Source organism: Pleurodeles waltl, chromosome 4_1 (assembly GCF_031143425.1).
Source record: "Pleurodeles waltl isolate 20211129_DDA chromosome 4_1, aPleWal1.hap1.20221129, whole genome shotgun sequence".
Lineage (NCBI taxonomy): Eukaryota > Metazoa > Chordata > Amphibia > Caudata > Salamandridae > Pleurodeles > Pleurodeles waltl.
In genome coordinates, this window is record NC_090442.1 from 9,136,272 (window position 1) to 9,163,995 (window position 27,724).

Sequence of the window (27,724 nt, forward strand, 5' to 3'; positions counted from 1 at the left end):
TGAAGCAATACCTTTAAGGACCACTACAGCTCCTGCAGTGGCAAAGGCCCTCCTGGGAATATTTTCCAGGGTGGGCTTCCCAAAGGAAGTAGTATCAGACAGAGGAAGCAATTTCATGTCTGCATATTTAAAGGCCATGTGGAAGGAGTGTGGTGTAACGTACAAGTTCACAACACCCTATCATCCACAAACAAATGGACTGGTGGAGAGATTTAATAAAACTCTCAAAGGCATGATTATGGGTCTCCCTGAAAAACTCTGCAGGAGATGGGATATCCTTCTACCATGCCTCCTTTTTGCCTACAGGGAGGTACCCCAGAAAGGAGTGGGCTTCAGCCCCTTTGAACTTCTTTTTGGACACCCTGTTAGGGGTCCACTCACACTTGTAAAGGAGGGTTGGGAACAACCTTTAAAAGCTCCTAAGCAGGATATTGTGGATTATGTACTTGGCCTCAGATCAAGGATGGCTGAATACATGAAAAAGGCCAGTAAAAACCTTCAGGCCAGCCAAGAGCTCCAGAAGCAATGGCATGATCAGAAGGCTGTTTTGGTTCAGTACCAACCAGGGCAGAAAGTGTGGGTCTTGGAGCCTGTGGCCCCAAGAGCACTCCAAGATAAATGGAGTGGACCCCACACAATTGTTGAAAAGAAGGATGAAGTCACCTACTTGGTTGACTTAGGCACTGCCAGGAGTCCCCTTAGGGTGCTCCATGTCAACCGCCTGAAACCCTACTATGACAGGGCTGATCTCACCCTGCTCATGGCAACTGATGAGGGACAGGAAGAAGACACTGATCCTCTACCTGATCTCTTCTCTTCCACAGAACAAGATGCTCTTGTGGAAGGGGTAGTTTTGGCTGATTGTCTTACTGCTGAGCAGAAAGATAATTGCATAAATCTCCTAGATCAATTCTCTGAACTCTTCTCTACTGTGCCAGGTACCACTTCTTGGTGTGAGCACACTATAGATACTGGAGACAGTTTACCTGTCGAAAGTAAGATCTATAGGCAGCCTGACCATGTCAGGGACTGCATAAAGCAAGAGGTCCAGAAAATGTTAGAACTAGGAGTGGTTGAGCACTCTGACAGTCCATGGGCTTCTCCTGTGGTACTGGTACCAAAACCCCATTCCAAAGATGGAAAGAAGGAAATGCGGTTTTGTGTAGACTATAGAGGTCTCAACTTGGTAACCAAAACTGATGCTCACCCTATACCCAGGGCAGATGAGCTCATAGATACACTGGCATCTGCCAAGTATCTAAGCACTTTTGACTTGACTGCAGGGTATTGGCAGATCAAATTGTCAGAAGATGCTAAACCTAAGACTGCATTTTCAACCATTGGAGGACATTACCAGTTTACTGTAATGCCTTTTGGTTTGAAAAATGCACCTGCCACTTTTCAGAGGTTGGTGAACACAGTCCTGCAAGGGCTGGAAGCTTTCAGTGCAGCATATTTGGACGATATAGCTGTCTTTAGCTCCAGCTGGGATGATCACCTGGTCCACCTATGGAAAGTTTTGGAGGCCCTGCAAAAGGCAGGCCTCACTATCAAGGCTTCAAAGTGCCAGATAGGGCAGGGTAAGGTGGTTTATCTGGGACACCTTGTTGGTGGGGAACAGATTGCACCACTTCAGGGGAAAATCCAAACTATTATTGATTGGGTTCCCCCTACCACTCAGACTCAGGTGAGAGCCTTCCTAGGCCTCACTGGGTATTACAGGAGGAGGTTCATTAAGAACTATGGCTCCATTGCTGCCCCTCTTAATGACCTCACATCCAAGAAAATGCCTAAAAAGGTATTATGGACAGCAAACTGTCAGAAAGCTTTTGAGGAGCTGAAGCAGGCCATGTGCTCTGCACCTGTCCTGAAAAGCCCTTGTTACTCTAAAAAATTCTATGTTCAAACTGATGCATCTGAATTAGGAGTAGGGGCAGTCCTATCACAACTTAATTCTGAGGGCCAGGATCAACCTGTTGCTTTTATTAGTAGGAGGTTGACCCCTAGAGAAAAGCGTTGGTCTGCCATTGAGAGGGAGGCCTTTGCTGTGGTCTGGGCTCTGAAGAAGTTGAGGCCATACCTGTTTGGCACTCACTTCATTGTTCAGACAGACCACAAACCTCTACTTTGGCTAAAACAAATGAAAGGTGAAAATCCTAAATTGTTGAGGTGGTCCATATCCCTACAGGGAATGGACTATACAGTGGAACATAGACCTGGGAGTAGCCACTCCAATGCAGATGGACTCTCCAGATATTTCCACTTAGACAATGAAGACTCATCAGGTCATGGCTAGTCTTATTGTCCTTCATTTGGGGGGGGGTTGTGTAGGAAAGTACCATCTTGCCTGGCATGTTACCCCCATTTTTCACTGTATATATGTTGTTTTAGTTGTATGTGTCACTGGGACCCTGGTAACCCAGGGCCCCAGTGCTCATAAGTGTGCCTGAATGTGTTACCTGTGTAGTGACTAACTGTCTCACTGAGGCTCTGCTAATCAGAACCTCAGTGGTTATGCTCTCTCATTTCTTTCCAAATTGTCACTAACAGGCTAGTGACCATTTTTACCAATTCACATTGGCTTACTGGAACACCCTTATAATTCCCTAGTATATGGTACTGAGGTACCCAGGGTATTGGGGTTCCAGGAGATCCCTATGGGCTGTAGCATTTCTTTTGCAACCCATAGGGAGCTCTGACAATTCTTACACAGGCCTGCCACTGCAGCCTGAGTGAAATAACGTCCACGTTATTTCACAGCCATTTTACACTGCACTTAAGTAACTTATAAGTCACCTATATGTCTAACCTTTATATGGTAAAGGTTAGGTGCAAAGTTACTTAGTGTGAGGGCACCCTGGCACTAGCCAAGGTGCCCCCACATTGTTCAGAGCCAATTCCCTGAACTTTGTGAGTGCGGGGACACCATTACACGCGTGCACTACATATAGGTCACTACCTATATGTAGCTTCACAACGATCCCAGTGGTCTGTAGCACAGACCCTGGTACTGCCAAACTGCCCTTCCTGGGGTTTCACTGCAGCTGCTGCTGCTGCCAACCCCTCAGACAGGCATCTGCCCTCCTGGGGTCCAGCCAGGCCTGGCCCAGGATGGCAGAACAAAGAACTTCCTCTGAGAGAGGGTGTGACACCCTCTCCCTTTGGAGAATGGTGTGAAGGCAGGGGAGGAGTAGCCTCCCCCAGCCTCTGGAAGTGCTTTGTTGGGCACAGAGGTGCCCAATTCTGCATAAGCCAGTCTACCCCGGTTCAGGGACCCCTTAGCCCCTGCTCTGGCGCGAAACTGGACAAAGGAAAGGGGAGTGACCACTCCACTGACCTGCACCTCCCCTGGGAGGTGTCCAGAGCTCCTCCAGTGTGCTCCAGACCTCTGCCATCTTGGAAACAGAGGTGCTGCTGGCACACTGGACTGCTCTGAGTGGCCAGTGCCACCAGGTGACGTCAGAGACTCCTGCTGATAGGCTCCTTCAGGTGTTAGTAGCCTATCCTCTCTCCTAGGTAGCCAAACCCTCTTTTCTGGCTATTTAGGGTCTCTGTCTCTGGGGAAACTGCAGATAACGAATGCATGAGCTCAGCCGAGTTCCCCTGCATCTCTCTCTTCACCTTCTGATAAGGAATCGACTGCTGACCGCGCTGGAAGCCTGCAAACCTGCAACATAGTAGCAAAGACGACTACTGCAACTCTGTAACGCTGATCCTGCCGCCTTCTCGACTGTTTTCCTGCTTGTGCATGCTGTGGGGGTAGCCTGCCTCCTCTCTGCACCAGAAGCTCCGAAGAAATCTCCCGTGGGTCGACGGAATCTTCCCCCTGCAACCGCAGGCACCAAAAAGCTGCATTACCGGTCCCTTGGGTCTACTCTCAGCACGACGAGCGAGGTCCCTCGAATCCAGCGACTCTGTCCAAGTGACCCCCACAGTCCAGTGACTCTTCAGTCCAAGTTTGGTGGAGGTAAGTCCTTGCCTCACCTCGCTGGGCTGCATTGCTGGGAACCGCGACTTTGCAGCTACTCCGGCCCCTGTGCACTTCCGGCGGAAATCCTTTGTGCACAGCCAAGCCTGGGTCCACGGCACTCTAACCTGCATTGCACGACTTTCTAAGTTGGTCTCCGGCGACGTGGGACTCCTTTGTGCAACTTCGGCGAGCACCGTTTCACACATTCTTGTAGTGCCTGTTTCTGGCACTTCTCCGGGTGCTACCGGCTTCAGGGAGGGCTCTTTGTCTTGCTCGACGTTCCCTCTCTCTTCTGGTCCAATTTACGACCTCCTGGTCTCTCCTGGGCCCCAGCAGCGTCCACAAACGTCAAATGCACGATTTGCAGCTAGCAAGGCTTGTTGGCGTCCTTTCGGCGGGAAAACACTTTTGCACGACTCTCCAAGGCGAGAGGGATCCGTCCACCAAAGGGAAAGTCTCTAGCCCTTTTCGTTCCTGCAGAAACCTCAGCTTCTTTTGTCCAGTAGAAGCTTCTTTGCACTCGTAGCTGGCATTTCCTGGGCATCTGCCCATCTCCGACTTGCTTGTGACTTTTGGACTTGGTCCCCTTGTTCCACAGGTACCCTAGATTGGAAATCCACAGTTGTTGCATTGCTGGTTTGTGTCTTTCCTGCATTATTCCTCTAACACGACTTCTTTGTCCTTAGGGGAACTTTAGTGCACTTTGCACTCACTTTTCAGGGTCTTGGGGAGGGTTATTTTTCTAACTCTCACTATTTTCTAATAGTCCCAGCGACCCTCTACAAGGTCACATAGGTTTGGGGTCCATTCGTGGTTCGCATTCCACTTTTGGAGTATATGGTTTGTGTTGCCCCTATCCCTATGTTTCCCCATTGCATCCTATTGTAACTATACATTGTTTGCACTGTTTTCTAAGACTATACTGCATATTTTTGCTATTGTGTATATATATCTTGTGTATATTTCCTATCCTCTCACTGAGGGTACACTCTAAGATACTTTGGCATATTGTCATAAAAAATAAAGTACCTTTATTTTTAGTATAACTGTGTATTGTGTTTTCTTATGATATTGTGCATATGACACTAAGTGGTACTGTAGTAGCTTCACACGTCTCCTAGTTCAGCCTAAGCTGTTCTGCTAAGCTTCCATTATCTCTCAGCCTAAGCTGCTAGACACCCTATACACTAATAAGGGATAACTGGGCCTGGTGCAAGGTGCAAGTACCCCTTGGTACTCACTACAAGCCAGTCCAGCCTCCTCCTGCAACAAGGGTGGTGTATGAAGTGGTCGGGACAGTCCTCTCTTCCAACTGTGCAACTTTGGTGAAGGTGAGTCCTTACCATCCCACGCAGGACAGTACCCCCGTGTCCATCGCCATTTGCAGCTGCCAAGGCTTGTTGGCATCCTTTCCATGGGATCTTCAGGCATCTTGAAGCTCCAGCCCCCAGCACTCCTCCCTGTGATGCACAGCTTCCTGAGTGGTTCTCCTGCGGCGTGGTATCCCTTTTCATAGTGCTGCATGGGCTCATTCTTTGACTTTTGTGTCCCTGTCCTGTGGGACTCCTGTGGGTGCTGCCTCTGCTTCTGTGGGCTATCTGTGTTGCTGAGAGTCCCCTTTGACTCCTCCTCCTGGGTAGAGTCCTCCTGGTCCTTCCTGGTCCCCGGCAACTCCAAATTTTGCGTGTAACAAGGCTTGTTGGTGGAATCCATAGACGCAAACCCGGCTGCAATCCTTCTTCCGGCATGGGACATCACCTGCATCCTCCAGGAACTCGACTCCATCTTCTGGGGTGCAGCACTGACTCTTCTGCTCCACCGTTGACTCACACCTTGCACCTTTCTTCTGGTGGGTAGGGGCTCCTGCCCTTCCTGGACTCTGCTGTGCTTTTTGGACTTGGTCCCCTGCTTCCACAGGATCTCTTGTCCAGGAATCCACTGTTGGTGTCTTGCCGTCTCTTCTGGGTTTTGCATTCTTCTTAGTTTCTTCCAAGTGGGTGTTTTGTGGAAACTTCAGTAATTTACTCCTGCTTTCCTGGTCGCTGGGGGTTGTTGTGGTACTTACCTTCAGCTTTCCTAGTACTCCCAGCTCCCCTCTACACACTCCACTTACCTAGGTGGGGGTATGACTGTCGCATTCCATTTTTTTAGTATGTGGTTTGTGCTCCCCCAGGCCCATTATTCTCTATTTGATTTTCACTATATTGCACTGTTTTCTAAATATGTTTATGCCTATTTCTGCATACTAGTGTACATAATTTGTGTATCACTTACCTCCTAAGGGTGTACAGTCTCTATTGTATTTTTGGTATGGTGTCACCAAAATAAAGTACCTTTATTTTTGTAACACTGAGTATTTTCTTTCTTGTGTGTAAGTACTGTGTGTGACTACAGTGGTATTGCATGAGCTTTGCATGTCTCCTAGATAAGCCTTGGCTGCTCATCCACACTACCCCTAGAGAGCCTGGCTTCTAGACACTGCCTACACTACACTAATAAGGGATACCATTACCTGGTAATCTGGAATTGCATTACCTCCATTTGGGACTACTAGGCCCTGTGATACTCAGGCACGCAGTTTAGCGTCAAAAAGTTTAGCGCTGGCTAACGCCATTCTGAAGCGCCTTTTGTTGCTACATTATCCATAACACACAAACAGTCTCAAAATAGCCAACTTTTTTACTTTGAATATCCAATCTAGTTATGCAATTCACGGCTGACTCTGGAGTTTTTGCTGATGCTGGCGGAACCATCCACCTCATCACTCCTTCACATGCATGCACATGACCACACATACACACCCACATGCACACCCACACATGCACGCACACACAAACGCACATAAACACACACAGGAGCAAATCACCAAACCATATTAATTACCATACAGTGTATGCTCTGGTGCATTTTACAATAATCATAAATAGACACAGACCTGTTGAAAGAACATATATGTATCATGTTCACCTAAGCACTGTAAGAAAAATATACTATTATAATCAAGGACCACTTAATGGGATTTATTGCTTAGTGCAGGCTAACCCTCTGTAAATGTGTTTGCATTACTGCACCAGTATGCATGATTAGATGCAGTTTTCTGTGCTAATGCCTCCAGCACTTACAGAACTGTAGACAAACTGCTCTGTTGGATATAAGCATAATCTGTAATCATGACATGTGGGCCTCTGTGAATATCTGCATGTAGGGTAATTACAGAGAGCAAACCTAGCTACAGGGCTACTGAGCACTGTGCATGAAGGCAGGCTGTACAGGTTATCATGGGATTCAGGCTAATGGGTCACTTGTAGAATCACATCCAGTGCTGGGACTGTAGGAGGTGCTCATACTGGAAATCAAGATGTTTCTTACAGAGGTGAAGGAGTGATGGTGTTAGACAGGTCCAGGATTCATCTGTGTGTTCTTCCTCAGCCCTTCAGTGAATCTGGCAGCTATGTGGTGGATGCTCTTCAGTGGTACCAGATCTGTCTGTGGGATACTGGCAAGTGGAGTATTGCCACCATCAGGGGTGGTGATCAGCAAAGACCTGCACAGCTGTCCTAAAGACATGTCTTAATTATTTGCAGAAGTGAGAGTTGTTGTGAGGATGCCTGTGTCACGGTATCTGCTGTCTGTGAGTTGTGTGAAAATATGTGAGGTTTCTTAGAGGAGAGCGAGTCTAGAACATACACATCTGTAGTTATTGCAATCAGTTATTGTTTGTTGTAATCTTTCATTTTGCATCTTGCATCAAATATGTGTCTTCCACTGTTAGTTCCTTCCATTTCTTGAGCAAAGATATGTTTATTGCATTTCCATTGCATATCTTACCTGTGCAGGTCACCCCAGCATCCCTTCCTGTAGGACAGGTATTGTGCTCCCAGCCTTGCTGTGGGCACTCCCATGGAGCAGCCTCATCTCCTGTGCATTGAACATTACTCATTAAAACAGGCAGGGAGCTCTTTCCAAATGTTGGGTTGTACTCATGTTCTTGTACTGAAATACAGCCAAGCTGCCTGCAGACCACTGAAGCATCCTTCAGATCCCAGGAGTCATCACACACGGTCCCCCAGACTCCATTGTGTTTGACCTCCACTCTCCCGGAGCAGATGGATGTGCCGTTCACCAACCGCACCTCATCGGGACCTGGATACAGCAGGATGGGAAAGAGATGTCAATCAACAGCTGCAAAATCAGGCAAAGTCTCAACATTTTACTTTTGTTTTTTATTGTTCACGATTAATCAAAATCACTGCAAATCATCAGTTTACACACTGCATATACAGTGGGAATATAGCAATACAAACATCAACCAAAAGCAACACAGGTCCAGGCTCTTGGTGGTTCATTGTAGACAGATGGGCAAGGAAAGCATGAGCAGCAGGAAAAGTGTCATAAAATGTCCATTCTAGTCAAGCTCAGGCGAACTGTAGCTAAATATTAAGGCCCATTTCATGGGAAAGTAGGGCAGAGCAGCCAGTCACCTCACTGTGTTGCACTGCGTCACTGGAAAAGGGCAGGAATGCAAGGTATTTAAGTCATAGTGTGCATTCCTGTCCTTTCTCCCTGCATCGGTGCTGTTTTGGCAGCCTAGCACCAATGCAGACATCCTTGTACCATGGCGCAAGGGCGCCTGCGTTGCATGCAGGATGGTTTTTGTGCAGGAAGGGACACCTTCCTGCACAAAAACAATCCTGAGAGGCATATTCCTCTATCTATGTGTGCTGCAGAATGCAGCATATGTAGAAAGAGGAAATAATGAGGAGAAATAAAGAGATTTATCCTCGTTACGCCTCTCCTGGTGAGACACATCGCTTTGATGTACTCCGTGGTTTACCAGGTGGTGTAAATCTGGAAATTGATCAAAAGCAATAGGAGTTGTATGTGAACTTTGTACTGCTTTGCATTACTTCAGATTTTTAAACCAGTCAGGGCTTTGCATAGCTTAAAAAATCTGATTTGGAGTTTTGCGTCATAATTGTACCACACTGGGTGATGCATGCAAGATGCAAACCTCTCATAAATATGCCCCTAAGAGTGCAGAATCCCACAACAAGAGCAGTTAAAATGCAAGTGCAACTGAGGCCCGAGGACCTCTTCTCATCAAGGCCCACTATATATTAGTTGAATAAAAACAACCACATCAGAGATGACTTAAAATCCACATGCTATGAATGGGGAAAACCACATTTCATCAAGGATCATCATGAATGAAGAGCTGATGTAAATCTAAATACAATCAGAGGGGTGTCACAGGGTGCGTCCACTCATCCCACACTGGAAGCAAGTCAATTGCAGATACTATTGTGCAACAGCATTCAGCATCGATATGGCAGACCTCATGGATTTCAAGAATTTTGCAGATAATTCGCACAAAGCACCCCTTAAACATTCATCTACAGCAGCTTTGCAAGATTTAATATTCACCCGTCTGAAGATAGGTGCTTCGGGTAGGTGATGTGCTGGAGAATATCCCTCGAGGTTTGACAGCCTCTGCAATGACCATCCTGGTCACCTGGCAGGCAACCCTATCAGTGATGTAATGAAACCTAAGGGGCCCTCCTGCACAGTACATGGATGGTCCCCTCTCCGGATACACTCAGGATGTGCAACCCTAGAGCTCGCCCCCCCCCCAGTACCACAGGGTCTGCAGGGGCCTTTGTTACACCACTGCACCCTACATATATGCGCTCAATGGCATCAGACTGAGTTGTTGAAGAAGTAGATGAATTTTAACAAAACAGTTTAGATGGTTGGGGGTAGATGTAATGGCAGGGATCGGGGCCGGTGAAGATGCATATTACATGTTGCATGAGCCCTTGAAAGGATGGCTTGCAAATCGTCCTGGGCTGATGCAGACTTGTTTCAAAATAATTTTTGCTAGTGTATTCAATGGAAGTGAAATTTGCATCGGATCTTTAGCCGCAGGCCCATCAGTCACAGTCTGGTAAAGCTTAAGGAGTTGTGATCCCTTATCTTAGATAGTGCTCCATAGGAGATCCCTAATAGACTCCAAATCACCTGACTGTAAGTTCACACAAATAGAAATAAATCTGGCATAAAGGGAGCTATCCTGGTGGATTAACTTGAACTCCATTGGGGTTTGAGCCTGAGCCGTGCTTGACAGAAGCTGGCAAAGATGTCTGTAACAACGGCATTAAACAAGATCCAACCAAGAAGTTAGGCATTTGTTTATACACAAGGGAGCCAGTAGACATTAATTCAATCACTTTACAAATTGCAGAAAGATCTGGACCCAGACAGTTATTGAGAAGATGCTGGAAGGCAAAAGTAAGAGCATTTTCTGTAGCAGGTTGTGCTTCCATTAGGTATCTGATTGTAGAAACTCTTTCATTTTCCTTGCCACTTATCCACCATGCCCCACACTTGTCCCTCCTTTTGCCAAAGACTAGAATCCTGGTTTTCGACATGTTAATGCTGAGCTCGTTGACTTTTCTGACACATCAGATATCTTTGTAGACCTATTGTCATTTGTCCATGAGAAAGGTGTCCTCAGCATTGTGGCCGAATACTGTTACTTTTCTCAAAGGAGTAGCTTCACTAGGAAACACAGGGATAGCATGATCTCTTATGAGTTAATGGTTAATTTTGAAAATTTCGAGCCAGTGAAAATGCTGAGTTGATACCCATTAATAGTCAAGCATGCCTCTGATGTGAGATATGCGTAAAATGTGTGGCTTGGTCGCATACATTTCTGTGACCATAAACCCTGGAGATTCAGAGCAGCGGTAAGTGTAATGCTATCGTTGGTGCTTCTACCTGAACACATTCAATGGCCATGAACCGAGGGCGTTCAGAGCAGAGCTAAGTGTAATGCTTGTGTTGGTGCTTCTAGATGGACACGTTCAATGGCCATAAACCGAGGGCGTTCAGAGCAGAGCTAAGTGTAATGCTTGTGTTGGTGCTTCTAGATGGACACATTCAATGGCCATAAACCTAGGACGTTCAGAGCAGAGGTAAGTGTAATGCTTGTGTTGGTGCTTCTAGCTGGACACGCTCAATGGCCATAAACCGAGGGCGTTCAGACCAGAGGTAAGTGTAATGCTAACGTTGGTGCTTCTAGATGGACACATTCAATGGCCATAAACCGAGGGCGTTCAGAGCAGAGCTAAGTGTAATGCTTGTGTTGGTGCTTCTAGATGGACACGTTCAATGGCCATAAACCTAGGACGTTCAGAGCAGAGGTAAGTGTAATGCTTGTGTTGGTGCTTCTAGATGGACACATTCAATGGCCATAAACCTAGGACGTTCAGAGCAGAGGTAAGTGTAATGCTTGTGTTGGTGCTTCTAGCTGGACACGCTCAATGGCCATAAACCAAGATGTTCAGAGCAGAGGTAAGTGTAATGCTTGTGTTGGTGCGTCTCTCTGGACGGGTCTCGGTTATTTGAGGGATACCCCATAGCTGATTCTCGATGTCTAACCATTCCTGTTCACTCATGGAGTTACCAAATTGGCGTTGAAATCCCCTTCTAGTCGCCATACAGATTTCAGGTTGTCAAGTCTTAGTTGACGGAGGGTATCACTTTAATACATTGTTTCCCTTTTCTTTGCCGGATTTAGGAATATGTGTATATTGGCCACCACTACAAAATTATGACGAATGTTTGCACCAGTGTGCGACTCAAGCTTTGTTATGATAATCTCTCCATTGAAATCAGCCACAGTCGTTGTGGTTAGCCCTAACGGATTGTGCACATAAACTGAAACACCGCCCAGAGGGTGGCCACCATTATTGGACCTCAGAGCTGGTGATTGGAACTCGGTGTAATCCGGCCAGGGATTTGTGGTCACCTGCCAGGTTTCTTGTAGTCAAACTATTTTGAAGGTTCATACATGTTGTAAATAATCAGGAGAGGAGATTAAATTCTTATGGCCCCTGATTTTCCATGTGCAGATGGTAAGCATGATGTTAAATTGCCTCAATCTTGGATCAGGGATAATGATGGACGGTGCCCAGTAACCAAGAACAATTGTCTGGTGTTGTTTTTAGAAAGCAGCAATCCCTTCTGCCTGACCCACTGTCTTTGCACATTATTGAACTGTTAAGTAAGTCTAGCTGAAGTGAACTCTAAAATCGTCCATAGATCTGTGCAGGACAGAAGTCCTTGAGGGGACTGCCCTGCCACTGAGCTGATCTCGTTTTAACTGGCACAAACACGAATGGATATTTTGTCCTAGCTGGTTCAACGGTTAATATGCCCCATTGTTTAAACTTGTGTTTTTCTGCTAAAATATGTGGTAGAATGTTGTTTTTGAGAAAGCGTATATCTGATCTTTGCTGAGTTCCTCCTTTAATCTGGGGGTGAAAGCTATAAAATCAATATCATTGAAGGATATGTATACCAGAAATAGAATTGCAGTGAATAATTTAAATAGCTTTCCTCTCTTCGATAAGTCTTCCTTGATATGTGATGCATAACCAGGATATGATATTAATTTATCTGTGCTTTTTCCTTAATGATCTAATTATCTGGCCATCAGATTAGGTTCTGGGTCTCTCTAACACTCTGGCCATGAGTTTCTGCCTCATCGATCTGAGACCAAGAGGCATATTTATACTTTTTTCGTGCCGAATTTGTGTCAATTCTTTGATGCAAATTCTGTGCAGAACTAACTCCATATTTATACTTTGGTGCTGGACCCATGTAGCGCCAAAGTTATGGAGTTGACTACATTTTCAGATGCAAGTTAGGTGTTCCCGACCGAAAAACACGCTATGGCCTTAGCGCCATGTTTATCCCCCATACTAGAATCATGCACGGGGAGGCGGCCTTAAATAATGGTGCTAAGCTTGCTTAGCGCCATTATTTAACGCCTGGGTCAGGGCAGGCGTTAGAGGACCTGTGGGACCATTTCCATGGTGGAACACCATGGAATGGGCCCACAGGTGCCCTTTTGAAGCCCCAGGGACACCCCCACCCACACCAGAGGAACACCACAGGATGGGGGACCCATCCCTGGTAAGTCCCGGTAAGTTTTTTTTATTTTGTTTTTTTTTTGCCATCAGGGGCTCTAACTTGGGGCCCCCTGCATGGCACTGGGCCCAATGGCCATGCCCAGGGGACATTTGTCCCCTGGGCATGGCCACTGGGTTGGTGGGCATGACTCCTGTCTTATCTAAGACAGGAGTCATGTTTGTGGGGGTTGAGCGGCAGGAAATGGCGCTAGTCTGTTTAGAAGCATTTTTTGCCTCTAAACCAGACTAGCGTCATTTTCTGACACCCAACCTCCACCTTCCTACCGCCACCCCCCACCCGGCTAGCATCATTTTCTATGACGCCAGATGGGCCTTACCGCCGGCTTGCGCCATTCCATAAATATGCCACCCGGCCGGCATCTAGGAATGGCGCAAGACAGCTGTAAACTTTTTCACGCAAACTTGCGTTAGCGCAGGTTTGCGTGAAAATGTTTAAATATTGGGCCAAGTGCTCTTAGAGAGCCTAAGAAGATGTATAGAATGTACTGACAGCCTTTTATCTTGCAGGATGCTTTTGTCCTTGGCTTCCCTTACTGACATTTTGGTCTGGTGTGGGTCATGCAAAGGCTTCTACAGGACTGCCATAACAGCTTGTGTGAAAAGGTGCATGCACCATTTCACTGCCATTTTCACTGCACCCGGTCACTTATAAGTCACCCACATACCAGGCCTTCCTACCATGAAGGCTGGGTGCAAAGTACCTGAGTATGAGGGCACCCCTGCACTAGCAGAGGTGCCCCCATGTCATCCAGGGCCAATTCCCCGACCTTGTGAGTGCGGGATGCTATTTTACAAGTGCACTGTACATAGGTCACTACCTATGTACAGCTTCACAATGGTAACTCTGAATATGGCCATGTTTAGTGTCAAACATGTACCCCATACCCCAATGCTAACCCAATCATTGGTTTTATGATTCCATGTACTCTGGGGGCTCCACAGTGGACCCCCTGTACTGACACACCGGCCTTTTGGGGTTTTCAAAGGCAGTCCAGCTGCAGCCACCCCCAGACAGGTTTCTTCCCTCCTGTTACTTGATTTCATCAAGTCCAGGAAGGCAGAACAAAGGATTTCCTTTGGGAGAGGGATGTTACACCCTCTCCCTTTGGAAAAGGTGTTACAGGCTTGGGAGGGGTAGCCTCCCCAAGCCACTGGCTTTGCTTTAAAGGGCACATTTGGTGCCCTCCTTGCATAAACCAGTCTACAGCGGTCCTGGGACCCCCAGTCCCTGCTCTGGTGCGAAACTGGACAAAGGAAAGGGGAGTGACCACTCCCCTGTCCATCTCCACCCCAGGTGGTGGGGCTCAGAGCTCCTTCAGAGTTTTCCTGTGTTCAGCCATCTTGATTTCCAGATGGGAAGGACACTCTGGGAGCATCTGAGTGGCCAGGCCAGGCAGGTGACGTCAGAGCACCCTCCTGATAGATGGACACTCATTTCACTGACCACTCCTCCTTACAGGGCTACTTAGGGGCTCTTTGCTGGGTGTTTCATCAGATTTGGATTCAAAGACTCCAGCAGGAATCCTCTGCACTCTTACTTCAACTTCTGACCTGAAGAACCTGCATCTGGGCTTCCAGGAACTCTACAAAGCCTGCAACAAAGAAGCAAGAAACTTTCTGCAACATTGCAACTTCAGCTCCTGCCAGCAACTGCTACAGTTTCCCGGTCGTGCATCCTCAGAGAACAGCCTGTCTTCAGCCTGCACAGGAAGAGAGACGGAATCTCCCTTGGGGTAGAAGGAGTCACCCACCTGCTTTAGCAGGCACCCTCCGCATCGAAGACCGGTAGGTTGGACCCCCTCTCCAGCAGAGCTGAGTTGATCCTGCTACACGGGTGGTAGACAGAAGTGTTCAGGACGGTCCCCTTGTCCAGCAGTGCATGTTTGGTGTAGGTAAGAGCTTGCCTCCCCACTTCACGCAGCTACCCCCTATGCACCGCGTGTTTTGCAGCAGCAAAGGCTTGTTTGCACTTTGAACAAATTTTCAAGTGCATATCCAAGCCTGAGCCCCCAGCACACTATCCTGCGACGCACAGCTCCCTGAGTGGACCGATGGCGATGTGGGAGCCTTTGTTGTGTTGCTGCATGGGCTCCTTTTGCAAATCCTGTGTCCCCTTCCTGTGGGACTCCTGAGTGGGCTGCCTGGTCCGTTGTGGGCTCTCTAGAATGCCTAGAGCCCCCTTTAACTCCCCCACGTGGGTAGAGTCCACCTCGTCCTTCCTGGGCCCGGGCAGCGCCATTTTGTTCTTACCCCAAGCTTCCTGTGTTGACTTCAGCGACGCAAACTAGACTGCAATACTCCATCCATCGTGCAACATCACCTGCACCAGCCAGGAACCCGAAGTCGTCTTCTTTGGTGCAATCCTTACTGTTCTTCTGCATCGGTGGTTCCACTTTTGCACCTTCTCCCAGGAAATCCAGGGCTCCTGCCCTTCCTGGGATCCTCTGTGTTTTTTGGACTTGGTCCCCTTTTACAGGTCCTCAGGTCCAGGAATCCACTGTTGGTGTCTTGCAGTCCCTCTCTTGCAGACTTTTCTGGGGTCTGGGGTGAGTTCTATTACTTACCTTTGGGGGTTTCTAGTGCTCTCAGCTCCCCTCTACACACTACACTTGCCTAGGTGGGAAGTCGACATTCGCATTCTACTTTCTTAGTATATGGTTTGTCTTCCCCCTAGGCCCATTTCTACCTATTGTATTTTACAGCATTTTCACAGTTTTCTAAGCATTTCTGTGACTATTTCTGTGTACTATTGTATATAATAAGTATATTACTTACCTCCTAAGGGAGTATAGTCTCTGATGGTATATTTGGTATTTGTGTCACCAAAAATGAATACTTTATTTTTGCAACACTGAGTATTCTCTTCATGTGTGTAAGTGCTGTGTGACTACAGTGATATGGTATGAGCTTTGCATGGCTCCTAGTTTAGCTTTGGCTGCTCATCCACTCTACCACTAGAGAGCGCGGCTTCTAGAACACTGTCTACACTACACTAATAAGGGGATAACTGGACTTGGTATAAGGTGCAAGTACCTGTGGTACCCATTACAAACCGGGCCAGCTTCTTACAGAAACTAGCAGAATAAGGCAAAATAGAGTGAAGAAAAGGCAGAAATATGAGCAGGAAAGGAGCAAAAAAGGAAGAAAAGCAAGAAGAAAAGGAGCAGAAGAAGCAGAAATACGAGCAGGAAAGTCAGAAATACGATCAGGAAAGGAACAGAAAAGGCAGAAAAACTAGTAGAATAAGAGCAGAAGACAGTGGCTTAACCATAGCCCCGCATCCCCTGTGGTGCAGGGGGGCTCACGCTCCAGAGGGACTTCTCTGGCATTGTGCATGGGCAGCAGGACCATGAGTGAGAGCTCCTGAATAGGTCTAGAGCGTGGGGGCCCCCCTCATGTATTTTGCAGGGCCCCCCTCAAGTTTTGTTACGCACTGGCAGAAGAGGCAGAAAAATGAGAATAAGACGAAAACGAGTACAGTAAAGAAGCAGAAAAGACAGAAAGAGCAGAAAAAGGGCAGAAAAGGCAGACAAAATGAGCAGTAAAGGAGAAGAAAAGGTAGAAAAACAAGCAGAGAACAAGCAGAAAACGAGCAGAAAAGGTAGAAAAACAAGAGGAAAAGGAGCAGAAGACGCAGAAAAGGAGCTGAAAATGCAGAAAAAATGAACAGAAAAGGAGCAGAAAAGGTAGAAAAATTAGCAGAAAAGGTAGAAAAAATGAGCAGAAAAGGTAGAAAAATGAGCAGAAGACAAGCAGAAAATGAGCCGAAAAGGCAGAAAAAACATGCAGAAAAATGCAAAATAAAGTGCGGAAGGAGGGAAACGGTGGGAAGAGGGAAGAAAAGAGCAGAAAAAGGCAAAATGGAGTGCAGAAAAGGAGCAGGAAAGTGAGACAAAAATTAGCAAAAAAGGCTGAAAATGAACATAAGAGGAGGCGCAAAATGAATAGAAGAGGAGCAGAAAAGGAAGAATAAACAAGAAGAAAAATGAGCAGAAAATGAGCAAAAAAAGGCAAAATAGAGTGCAGAAAACAAGCAGAAAAGGTAGAGAAACAAGCAGAAAAGGCAGAAAAACAAGCAGAAAAGGGCATAAGAATGCAGAAAGGGAGCAGAAACGGAAGAAAAACGAGCAGAGAAGGAGTATAAAAGGCAGAAAAACAAGCAGAAAAAGGCAAAATAGAGTGTAGAAAACGAGGAGACAAGGCAGAAAAGCGAGCAGAAAAGAAGCAGAAAAAACAATCAGAAAAAGGCAAAATAGAGTGCAGAAAACGAGCAGAAAAGAAGCAGAAAAAACAAGAAGAAAAAGTAAGCAGAAAAGGGGGGGGGGCAGAACAATAAGCAGGAAACTAGCAGAATAAGGCAAAATAGAGTGCAGAAAAGGCAGAAATATGAACAGAAAAGGAAGAAAAACAAGAAGAAAAGGAGCAGTAGAGGCAGAAATATGAGCAAGAAAGTCAGAAAAACAATCAGGAAAGGAGCAGAAAAGGAGCAGAACAGGCAGAAAAATTAGAAGAAAGGGGGAAGAAGACAATGGCTTAACCATAGCCCCCTGTGGTGCAGGTGGGCCCCCAGCTCCAGAGGGACTTCTCTGGCATTGTGCATGGGCAGTGGGCCCAGGCATGAGAGCTCCTGACTGGGTCTAGAACAGAGGTCTTCAAACATTTTGATGCCGGGACCCCTCTTAAAAAAATGTAGGTGTAAGGACCCCCTCCTGACAAAAAATTCTAGAACCTGGTACTCCTCATCATCAACAATAATGAACATCCCCAGTTCGCACAGCAAATCATTTTTACTGTGAGGAAATAATATTAATCAGTGTTTAGCAAATCAAAGATCAGTGAGTGTGGGGGCGTGGTCAAGGGTGTGGCTAAAAACAAAGGTCCTCATTTATTAGGAATTGACATGGGGCAGAGATGCAAGGCTTCTTGCTACACTGCCACACTCCAATACAAAAGGGCAGGAATGGACCTTATTTATGAAATACAGTACATTTCTGTCCTTTCCCCCTACGCTGGCGCACAATTGCTGCCTAGTGCCAACATAGGCAGGATTGTACCTCTTTCTACATGCGTGGCAGATAGCAGCACACATGGAAAGAGAAAAAAACAAGGAGAAATTAAAACATTTCTCCTCATTATGCGTGCTCTGGGGAGGCGTAAGGTTTTGGTACTGCTCCAGTTTACGTGATTTTGTAAATCTGGGGCAGTGTCAAAATCCATCTGTGCTGCATAGGAACACCCACCACTACGCCCGTGGAACGCCTCCTTGACGCAAAGTAAGGCAATGCAGCGACTTGCACTGCCTTGCCTTACTCCATGTCTACAAGGCCATTCAATCCGCTCAGGGTGGCTTTGAGTCAGCTCATGGGTACGAGTGAGAGGCTTGTGATGCTGGAGCAGCAAAAAAAGTGATGCTCCAGCAGCGCAAGCCTCTCATAAATAAACCCAAAATAGTCTCTAAATTGTTGTAAGTCTTTCACCGCCAGGTAGCTACATATAAAATAATAGCCAGCAGAAATGAAAAATAAATAAAATAAAGTTGTTACTCATTGGGAAATGCACTGTAGTGCATTATGAAACCTCTATTAGTTAATGCACTGCAGAGGTCTGTGTTTAACCGGAGAGCAACAGTACTAAATCTTTGTTAGTACAGTTGAGAATAGTGACTTGTGTATTTTTAGTGCCATGAGGTCACAGCCTGTGACAGAAAGCACTGTGAATATATAAAAAGGCATTATTTTATACTTGCATTGCACACAGTATAATATAGGCCACTACAAAAAGGTTTATTATAAAACTGTGCTTCCAAAATGTGGATTTAAGTAATATCAGAGCATATGCAATACCTTTTTTTTAATAGCTGTCCCTTCAACACCTCCAGATGAAGTAAGTGCTGTGTAAATACAATTACAATTAAAAGCATGCACTTCACAGCTCAGTTGTTAACTCTTCTCACTACCCCTCAAAAAAATAAATGTTTGTCCTCACAAAGCTTTGACCATTTAAAGCTGCTCCCAAGCACCCTTTACATTTGCAGATCTGCTCGTAGAGCACATTTGCTTTTCATTCAGGAAGCAGAAGCCCTGGGCTGAAAGTCTCCTTAGCTGTCTGTGCGGCTTTCACAGCACAGGAGACTCAAATTAAAGTTCAGCTGAGGCTTTTTAATGATCAGCTGGGGGAATGTGCGACCCCCTTTCCAGGTCTCCATGGCCCCCCTGGGGGTCCCGACCCCCAGATTGAAGACCTCTAGTCTAGAACATGGGGGCTCCCTCCATGTATTTTGCAAGGGGACCCCCTCAAGTTTCGTTACGCCACTGGCAGGAGAGGCAGAAAAATTTGCAGAAAAAGGCAAAAAAGAGTGCCGATATGGAGTAGAAAAGACAGAAAGAGCAGGAAAGGAGCAGAAAAGGCAGACAAAATGAGCAGAAAAGGAGAAGAAAATGTATAAAACGAGCCAAGAACAAGCAGAAAACGAGCAGAAAAGGCAGAAAAACCAGAAGAAAAGGAGAAGAAGAGGCAGAAAACGAGCAGAAAAGGAGCAGAAAAGGCAGAAAGAATGAGTAGAAAAGGTAGTAAAATGAGCAGAAAACAAGCAGAAAAGGCAGAAAAACTAGAAGAAAAGGAGCAGAAGAGGCAAAAATACAAGCAGAAAAGGATCTGAAAATGAGTAGAAAAGACAGAAAAACAAGAAGAAAAAAAGAAGAAGAGGCCGAAAAAGATAAAATAGAGTGCACAAGAAGAAAAATAGCAGAAAAGGAGTAGAAAAGGCAAAAAAACAAGCAGAAAAGATAGTCAAAAGAGTGGAAAAGGAGCAGAAGAGGCAGAAACATTTGCAGAAAACGAGCAGAAAATGAGCAGAGGAGTCACAAACAGAAAGCAGCAGAGGAGTCACACTGGACAGAAAGGGAAGAAGTGCTGTAGGAGGAGATGTAATCACACTGGATGGAAACAGAAGACGTGCTGTAGGAGGAGGTGTAATCATACTGGATGAAAAGGAAGAAGTGCTGTAGGAAGCAGTGTAATCACACTGGATTGAAAGAGAAGTGTTGCAGGAGGAGATGTAATCACTCTGGACAGAAAGGAAAGAAGTGCTGTAGGAGGAGGTGTTGTCGCTCTTGGTGAACGGGAAGAAGAGCTGTAGGAGGAGGTGTACTTAAATTGGCTGGAAAGAGAAGAAGTGCTGTAGAAGGAGGTGTAATCACACTGGATGGAAAGTTAAAACATGCTGCAGGAGGAGGTATAATCACACTGGATTGAGAGTGAAGAAGTGCTGTAGGGGAGGTGTGATCACACTGGAGGGAATGGGAAGAAGTGCTGTAGAAGGAGGTGTACTTCATAGGAAATGGCATACAATAGGGAAAAATATATGTAAATGAATCACTGGGAAATAATCATTACTTTTATCTAGAATTATTTCCCCAATTTATTACTATCTCACACAATCCTACCCTTCAACCTAAAATAGATTACACATACAAAGTACAATGCGAGCTATACATCAACATATAAGGGATACGATACAAGGTATACATCAACATATAAAAACATATGTGTATATCGAGCCTTTGCCTTCTGCTAATAAAGGCTACTCTTTGGTCTAGTCCCTCCTCATTCAGCTGTGCTAGAATCACCCCTATGCCATACTCCTTGGAGTAGTCAGGGGCCCTGAGCACGGGTGCCAGCGCCTTGAGAACCTCACGAGTGAGTGGCCGCGCTTTACAAAAACTGATTGATTGATTCATGGCTTCCTTTAGAGAGTCAAAGGCTTTCTGACAAGCCTTTGTCCAATACACCAACCTAGGTTGCTTTTTGGAAGTGAGTTCTGTTAAGGGGGCCACTATTGTGCCATAACCCTAACAAACCTATGGTAGTATCCAGTGAGGCCTAGAAAGGCTCTCCCTTCTGTTTGGGTTCTAGGTGGTTGTCAGGCCGTGATTGTCTCAATCTTGGCCTGGAGGGGCTGCACCTTGCCACCACCTACTAGGTGTCCCAAGTACACCACAGAACCCTGTCCAATGTGGCACTTACTGGCCTTGATTGTCAGGCCTGCTCCGCTGTCAGGGGAATGTCATGAGCTACGCCCAGTAGGAAGGCCTGGTAACACTGTGGGTCCACTAGCACACATGCTGCCACAGCCTCCAGTACCTTAGGCTCACTGTAAAGGAGATCATTCTCCCTATAGATAAGGTGATCACCAGAGGCTTTGCCTGCTGCTTGGGCTGAGGCCTGTTTCCTCAGACCCTCATGAGTGGGGCACTCTTTCTGTGCCTTACAGAATTCTTCCCTGTTGGGCCCACCCTCAACTTGCCAGCCAGCAAGCTGAGGTAGGTCACCTAGGGCAGCAATGTCCTCCCCGGTTGGCTCAGAGGCCTCCTCCTCAGGGACCCTATCAACCACTGCGGGAACTTCTGGGAGCAGTTTCCTGCGCCCCTTGCCCCTCTCCTTGGCAGCTATCTGGGCCATTGTTCCAGGCTCCAGATGCCCTTGACTCCCCTCCCGGACAGCCGTGGACTTTGTGGTCATGTAGACCCACTCAGGTCCGCCCTCCTCAGTAAGCTTCCTATGATCAGTCAGCTTACTGTCAACTAGAAAAAAATAGTGGAGGACTCAAAAACTATTTTTTAAATCATATTATAGTAATCATTGGGACCATCTGAGAGAATTGATTAAGTCAATGTATAATGAGAGAGAAAAAGACACATGAAGTGTTAAATACAAAAACAAATGGGTGTCAACATTCTCTTGATCGTTAACATCTTTAATAATAATATATTTCTGTATATTAAAAAGCAGTATATTTTTCCCCTTTGAAACTGCGAAAGGATTAATGTCCATTTATATAAAATTCCATTTGGCCGTGGAGCCCACATGTTCAGTCCTCAACCAATGGAAGTAAATTTCAGCCTGTACAATGTTTAGCCGACATGTGTTTCGTCCTATTCCAGGACTTTATCAAGGCTGATAAGATATCAATACCGAAAAAAGCAAAAAATATTCTGTCACCTATTACATATGCCCACTGGCTCATCACTATCAACGTCACCTTATACTCCAGTGCCCTATAATGTATCTTATGTTCAAAATCACAGTACCAGACATATGTGAGAAAGACTTAAATGAAGAAACAATCCAACACCCATAAGTTCAAAAAACAATTATAGAAAAGAGGAGACGCTCAGTGATCCCTTATAACATAGAACATGCTTTGTTAATGTTGATGTGTAAAAGTAGAAGCTTTCCCTGCAGTATGACTGGGTGTGGTTTGTGGACTGGGCTTGACTCTATATAAGGGAGCCAGCCCAGCTTCACTTGCTCACTATTCAGAGGTCCCGGTGCAGAGCAGCAGCAACTTCCTGAGCTCCTGTCCCGGAGGCCTACATTGACTTTCCAGGCCTTGCCCTTCATTGTATTGGTGATCTTTGTTCCTCTGCATTTCTCTCTTCACCTTCTGCCAAGGAATCGACTGCTGACCGCGCTGGAAGCCTGAAAAACTGTAACAAAGTAGCTAAGACGACTACTGCAACTCTGTAACGCTGATCCTGCCGCCTTCTCAACTGTTTTCCTGGTGGTGCATGCTGTGGGGGTAGTCTGCCTACTCTCTGCACTAGAAGCTCTGAAGAAATCTCCCTTGGGTCGACGGAATCTTCCCCCTGCAACTGCAGGCACCAAATAACTGCATCACCGGTCCTATGGGTCTCCTCTTAGCATGACGAGCGAGGTCCCTTGAACTCAGCAACTCTGTCCAAGTGACTCCCACAGTCCAGTGACTCTTCAGTCCAAGTTTGGTGGAGGTAAGTCCTTGCCTCCCCACGCTAGACTGCATTGCTGGGATCTGTGTGTTTTGCAGCTACTCCAGCTCCTGTGCACTCTTCCAGGATTTCCTTTGTGCACAGCCAAGCCTGGGTCCCCGGCACTCTAACCTGCAGTGCGCGACCTCCTGAGTTGTCCTCCGGCATCGTGGGACCCTCTTTCGTGACTTCGGGTGAGCTCCGGTTCACTCCATTTCATAGTGCCTGTTCCGGCACTTCTCCGGGTGCTGCTTGCTTCTGAGTGGGTGTAGGAGGCTGGACTGGCTTGTAGTGAGTACCAAGGGGTACTTGCACCTTGCACCAGGCCCAGTTATCCCTTATTAGTGTATAGGGTGTCTAGCAGCTTAGGCTGATAGATAATGGTAGCTTAGCAAAGCAGCTCAGGCTGAACTAGGAGACGTGTGAAGCTACTACAGTACTTCTTAGTGTCATATGCACAATATCATAAGAAAACACAATACACAGTTATACTAAAAATAAAGGTACTTTATTTTTATGACAATATGCCAAAGTATCTTAGAGTGTACCCTCAGTGAGAGGATAGGAAATATACACAAGATATATATACACAATAGCAAAAATATGCAGTATAGTCTTAGAAAACAGTGCAAACAATGTATAGTTACAATAGGATGCAATGGGGAAACATAGGGATAGGGGCAACACAAACCATATACTCCAAAAGTGGAATGTGAACCACGAATGGACCCCAAACCTATGTGACCTTGTAGAGGGTCGCTGGGACTATCAGAAAATAGTGAGAGTTAGAAAAATAACCCTCCCCAAGACCCTGAAAAGTGAGTGCAAAGTGCACCAAAGTTCCCCTAAGGACAAAATAGTCGTGTTAGAGGGAAAATGCAAGGAAAACACAAATCAGCAATGCAACAACGATGGATTCCTGACTGAGGGTACCTGTGGAACAAGGGGACCAAGTCCAAAAGTCACAAGCAGCTCGGAGATGGGCAGATGCCCAAGAAATGCCAGCGGTTGGTGCAAAGAAGCTCTTACTAGGCTGAAGAACTGTGAATACTGCAGGAACGACAAGGGCTAGAGACTTCCCCTTTGGAGGATGGATCCCCCACGCCTTGGAGAGTCGTGCAGAAGTGTTTTCCCGCCGGATGGACGCCAACAAGCCTTGCTACACGCAAATCGTGCGTTTGGCGTTTTTGGACGCCGCTGGGGCCCAGGAGGGACCAGAAGGTCGCAAATTGGACCTGCAGAGAGAGGGGACGTCGAGCAAGACAAAGAGCCCTCACTGAAGCAGGTAGCACCCGGAGAAGTGCCAGAAACAGGCACTACGAGGATGCGTGAAACGGTGCTTGCCGAAGTTGCACAAAGGAGTCCCACGTCGCCGGAGACCAACTTAGAAAGTCGTGCAATGCAGGTTAGAGTGCCGTGGACCCAGGCTTGGCTGTGCACGAAGGATTTCCGCCGGAAGTGCACAGGGGCCGGAGTAGCTTGCAAAGTCGCGGTTCCCAGCAATGCAGCCCAGCGAGGTGAGGCAAGGACTTACCTCCACCAAACTCGGGCTGAAGAGTCACTGGACTGTGGGAGTCACTTGGACGGTGTCGCTGGATTCGAGGGACCTCGCTCGTCGTGCTGAGAGGAGACCCAAGGGACCGGAGATGCAGCTTTTTGGTGCCTGCGGTTGCAGGGGGAAGATTCCGTCGACCCACGGGAGATTTCTTCGGAGCTTCTGGTGCAGAGAGGAGGCAGACTACCCCCACAGCATGCACAAGCAGGAAAACAGTCGAGAAGGCGGCAGGATCAGCGTTACAGAGTTGCAGTAGTCGTCTTTGCTACTATGTTGCAGGTTTGCAGGCTTCCAGCGCGGTCAGCGGTCGATTCCTTATCAGAAGGTGAAGAGGGAGATGCAGAGGAACTCGGCTGAGCTCATGCATTCGTTATCTAAAGTTTCCCCAGAGACAGAGACCCTAAATAGCCAGAAAAGAGGGTTTGGCTACCTAGGAGAGAGGATAGGCTACTAACACCTGAAGGAGCCTATCAGCAGGAGTCTCTGACGTCACCTGGTGGCACTGGCCACTCAGAGCAGTCCAGTGTGCCAGCAGCACCTCTGTTTCCAAGATGGCAGAGGTCTGGAGCACACTGGAGGAGCTCTGGACACCTCCCAGGGGAGGTGCAGGTCAGGGGAGTGGTCACTCCCCTTTCCTTTGTCCAGTTTCGCGCCAGAGCAGGGGCTAAGGGGTCCCTGAACCGGTGTAGACTGGCTTATGCAGAATTGGGCACATCTGTGCCCAACAAAGCATTTCCAGAGGCTGGGGGAGGCTACTCCTCCCCTGCCTTCACACCATTTTCCAAAGGGAGAGGGTGTCACACCCTCTCTCAGAGGAAGTTCTTTGTTCTGCCATCCTGGGCCAGGCCTGGCTGGACCCCAGGAGGGCAGCTGCCTGTCTGAGGGGTTGGCAGCAGCAGCAGCTGCAGTGAAACCCCAGGAAGGGCAGTTTGGCAGTACCAGGGTCTGTGCTACAGACCACTGGGATCATGGGATTGTGCCAACTATGCCAGGATGGCATAGAGGGGGCAATTCCATGATCATAGACATGTTACATGGCCATATTCGGAGTTACCATGGTGAAGCTACATATAGGTAGTGACCTATATGTAGTGCACGCGTGTAATGGTGTCCCCGCACTCACAAAGTTCAGGGAATTGGCTCTGAACAATGTGGGGGCACCTTGGCTAGTGCCAGGGTGCCCTCACACTAAGTAACTTTGCACCTAACCTTTACCAGGTAAAGGTTAGACATATAGGTGACTTATAAGTTACTTAAGTGCAGTGTAAAATGGCTGTGAAATAACGTGGACGTTATTTCACTCAGGCTGCTGTGGCAGGCCTGTGTAAGAATTGTCAGAGCTCCCTATGGGTGGCAAAAGAAATGCTGCAGCCCATAGGGATCTCCTGGAACCCCAATACCCTGGGTACCTCATTACCATATACTAGGGAATTATAAGGGTGTTCCAGTAAGCCAATGTAAATTGGTAAAATTGGTCACTAGCCTGTTAGTGACAATTTGAAAGTAATGAGAGAGCATAACCACTGAGGTTCTGGTTAGCAGAGCCTCAGTGAGACAGTTAGGCACCACACAGGGAACATATACATGCACACCTATGAGCACTGGGGCCCTGTGTGACAGGATCCCAGTGACACATAACAACCATACTGAAAACATAGTGTTTTCACTATGAGCACTGAGGCCTGGCTATCAGGATCCCAGTGAGACAGTGAAAACAGTGACAAACACCCTGACATACACTCACAAACAGGCCAAAAGTGGGGGTAACAAGGCTAGAAAGAGGCTACCTTCTCACACAACCCCCCCCCAAACGAAGGACAATAAGGCTAACCTTGGCCAGTTGAGACTTTATTGTCTAAGTGGTGATAAGTAGAGAGTAGCTCTGCAATAGACTGGTTACTCCCTTTATCATCCACTATATGGTTACTTCCCTGTGGGGATGTAAACCACCCTGTTTGAAGTTTTTTAGCTAAGCAACAATGTGAAGATGTATTTTCAGAGTTTCTATCAGTAAGTTTTAGTTTAGAGCAGTGGGAATTGTCCACTGAACCTATTTGTAGTGATGGAAATGCCAGACAGGGATGCTGTCTCAGAAAAGCCATAGCTGGGCAAAAACTTTGTCCATCTGGCTGGAAGAGAGAACAGGGATGCTGTTTCTCTTGAGTTGGAGCAGGGCAGGGATGCTGTCCTATCAGCTCCACACTAGGGCAGGGATGCTGTCCTAAGTGTTGTGAGGCAGTGCAGAGTTTCTGCACTAAAGTTTCTCTGGGAGGGTTGGAGGGATGCTCCATGTTAACTAAAATGGTGCTCTTTTTCTCACCAATGTTAGTTATCCCACAGAGAGGTACTTCTACCTCAGGGAGTCCAGCTTTGCCAGCTGATGATTCCCTTGGAACAGGTGCCACCCCAGGAGAGGTTTCTCCCACCACAGGAATGGTATCCTGAATGGTAGGGTGGTTAGGGGATACTGTGATACCCTTTTTACCTGTTGATGGAGAGGGATCCTGAGTTTTCAGGCCTTCTCTCCTTTGCTTTTTCATTTCAGTAGAAATGAGAGGGAACAATTCCTCAGGGATGCCCAGCATGGCTGCATGGGCATAAAACTCTACATCAGCCCAACCTGAGGCCTCTAGGTCATTACCTAAGAGACAGTCTACAGGTAAGCTAGGTGATACCACCACCTGCTTAGGGCCAGTAACTCCACCCCAACTAAACTGAATTATAGCTAAGGGAAGAAACTTAGTGGAGTTATGGACATCAATAATCTTATACTGTTGTCCAATGATGTGTTGTTCAGGAGGCACTAGGTTTTCAGTCACCAAAGTGAAACTGGCACCTGTGTCCCTGTAGGCCAAGGCCTCAACACCATTTATTGAAACTGTCTGCCTGTACTTATCCATTGTAAGGGGACAAGCAGCCAGTGTGGCAAGGCCAATGCCACTAGGTGTGACAGAAACTGTCTTGGGACTGATTACATCAGTTTCCACTATGGACCCATAAGTGAACCCAACTACACCCTTTGCTTGACTGTTGCCAGCAGTCCCACCACTAGTACCACTACTGCTAGGGGCACTAGAGCTTGCTGTATTAGTGGTGGTAGGCTCAGGGGGTTTACCTGGACAGGACTTATCCCCTGGCCTATGGCCTCTGTTTTTACACACAAAGCACCAAGGCTTTTTAATGTGTGCAGGTTGGGAAGAAGAGGAAGAATTTGTTTTATCCCCACCCTCTGAAGAGTGTTTAAGATTTGAAGTGGGATCTTTGGTTTTACCCTTATCCCCATGCTTATCTTGAGATTTTTCACCATCTTTCTTCTTATTGCCATCTTTGTCACCCCCTGTATGAACTTTTCTGTTCACCCTTGTTCTGACCCATTTGTCTGCCTTCTTTCCCAATTCTTGGGGAGAGGTCAGATCAG

At 46.9% G+C, this 27,724-nt stretch overlaps 1 protein-coding gene across 3 annotated transcripts in view; it reads right to left on the reverse strand.

The window, feature by feature from the left end:
- LOC138287233 (CD5 antigen-like) overlaps positions 1–27,724 on the reverse strand; it is a 279,649-nt gene that overhangs the window by 133,321 nt on the left and 118,604 nt on the right. For all 3 annotated transcript variants that reach the window (XM_069227587.1, XM_069227586.1, XM_069227585.1), the window contains exon 4: positions 7,799–8,113. In XM_069227587.1, coding sequence (XP_069083688.1) covers positions 7,799–8,113 — 315 coding nt within the window. The remainder of the gene's footprint in view (positions 1–7,798; positions 8,114–27,724) is intronic.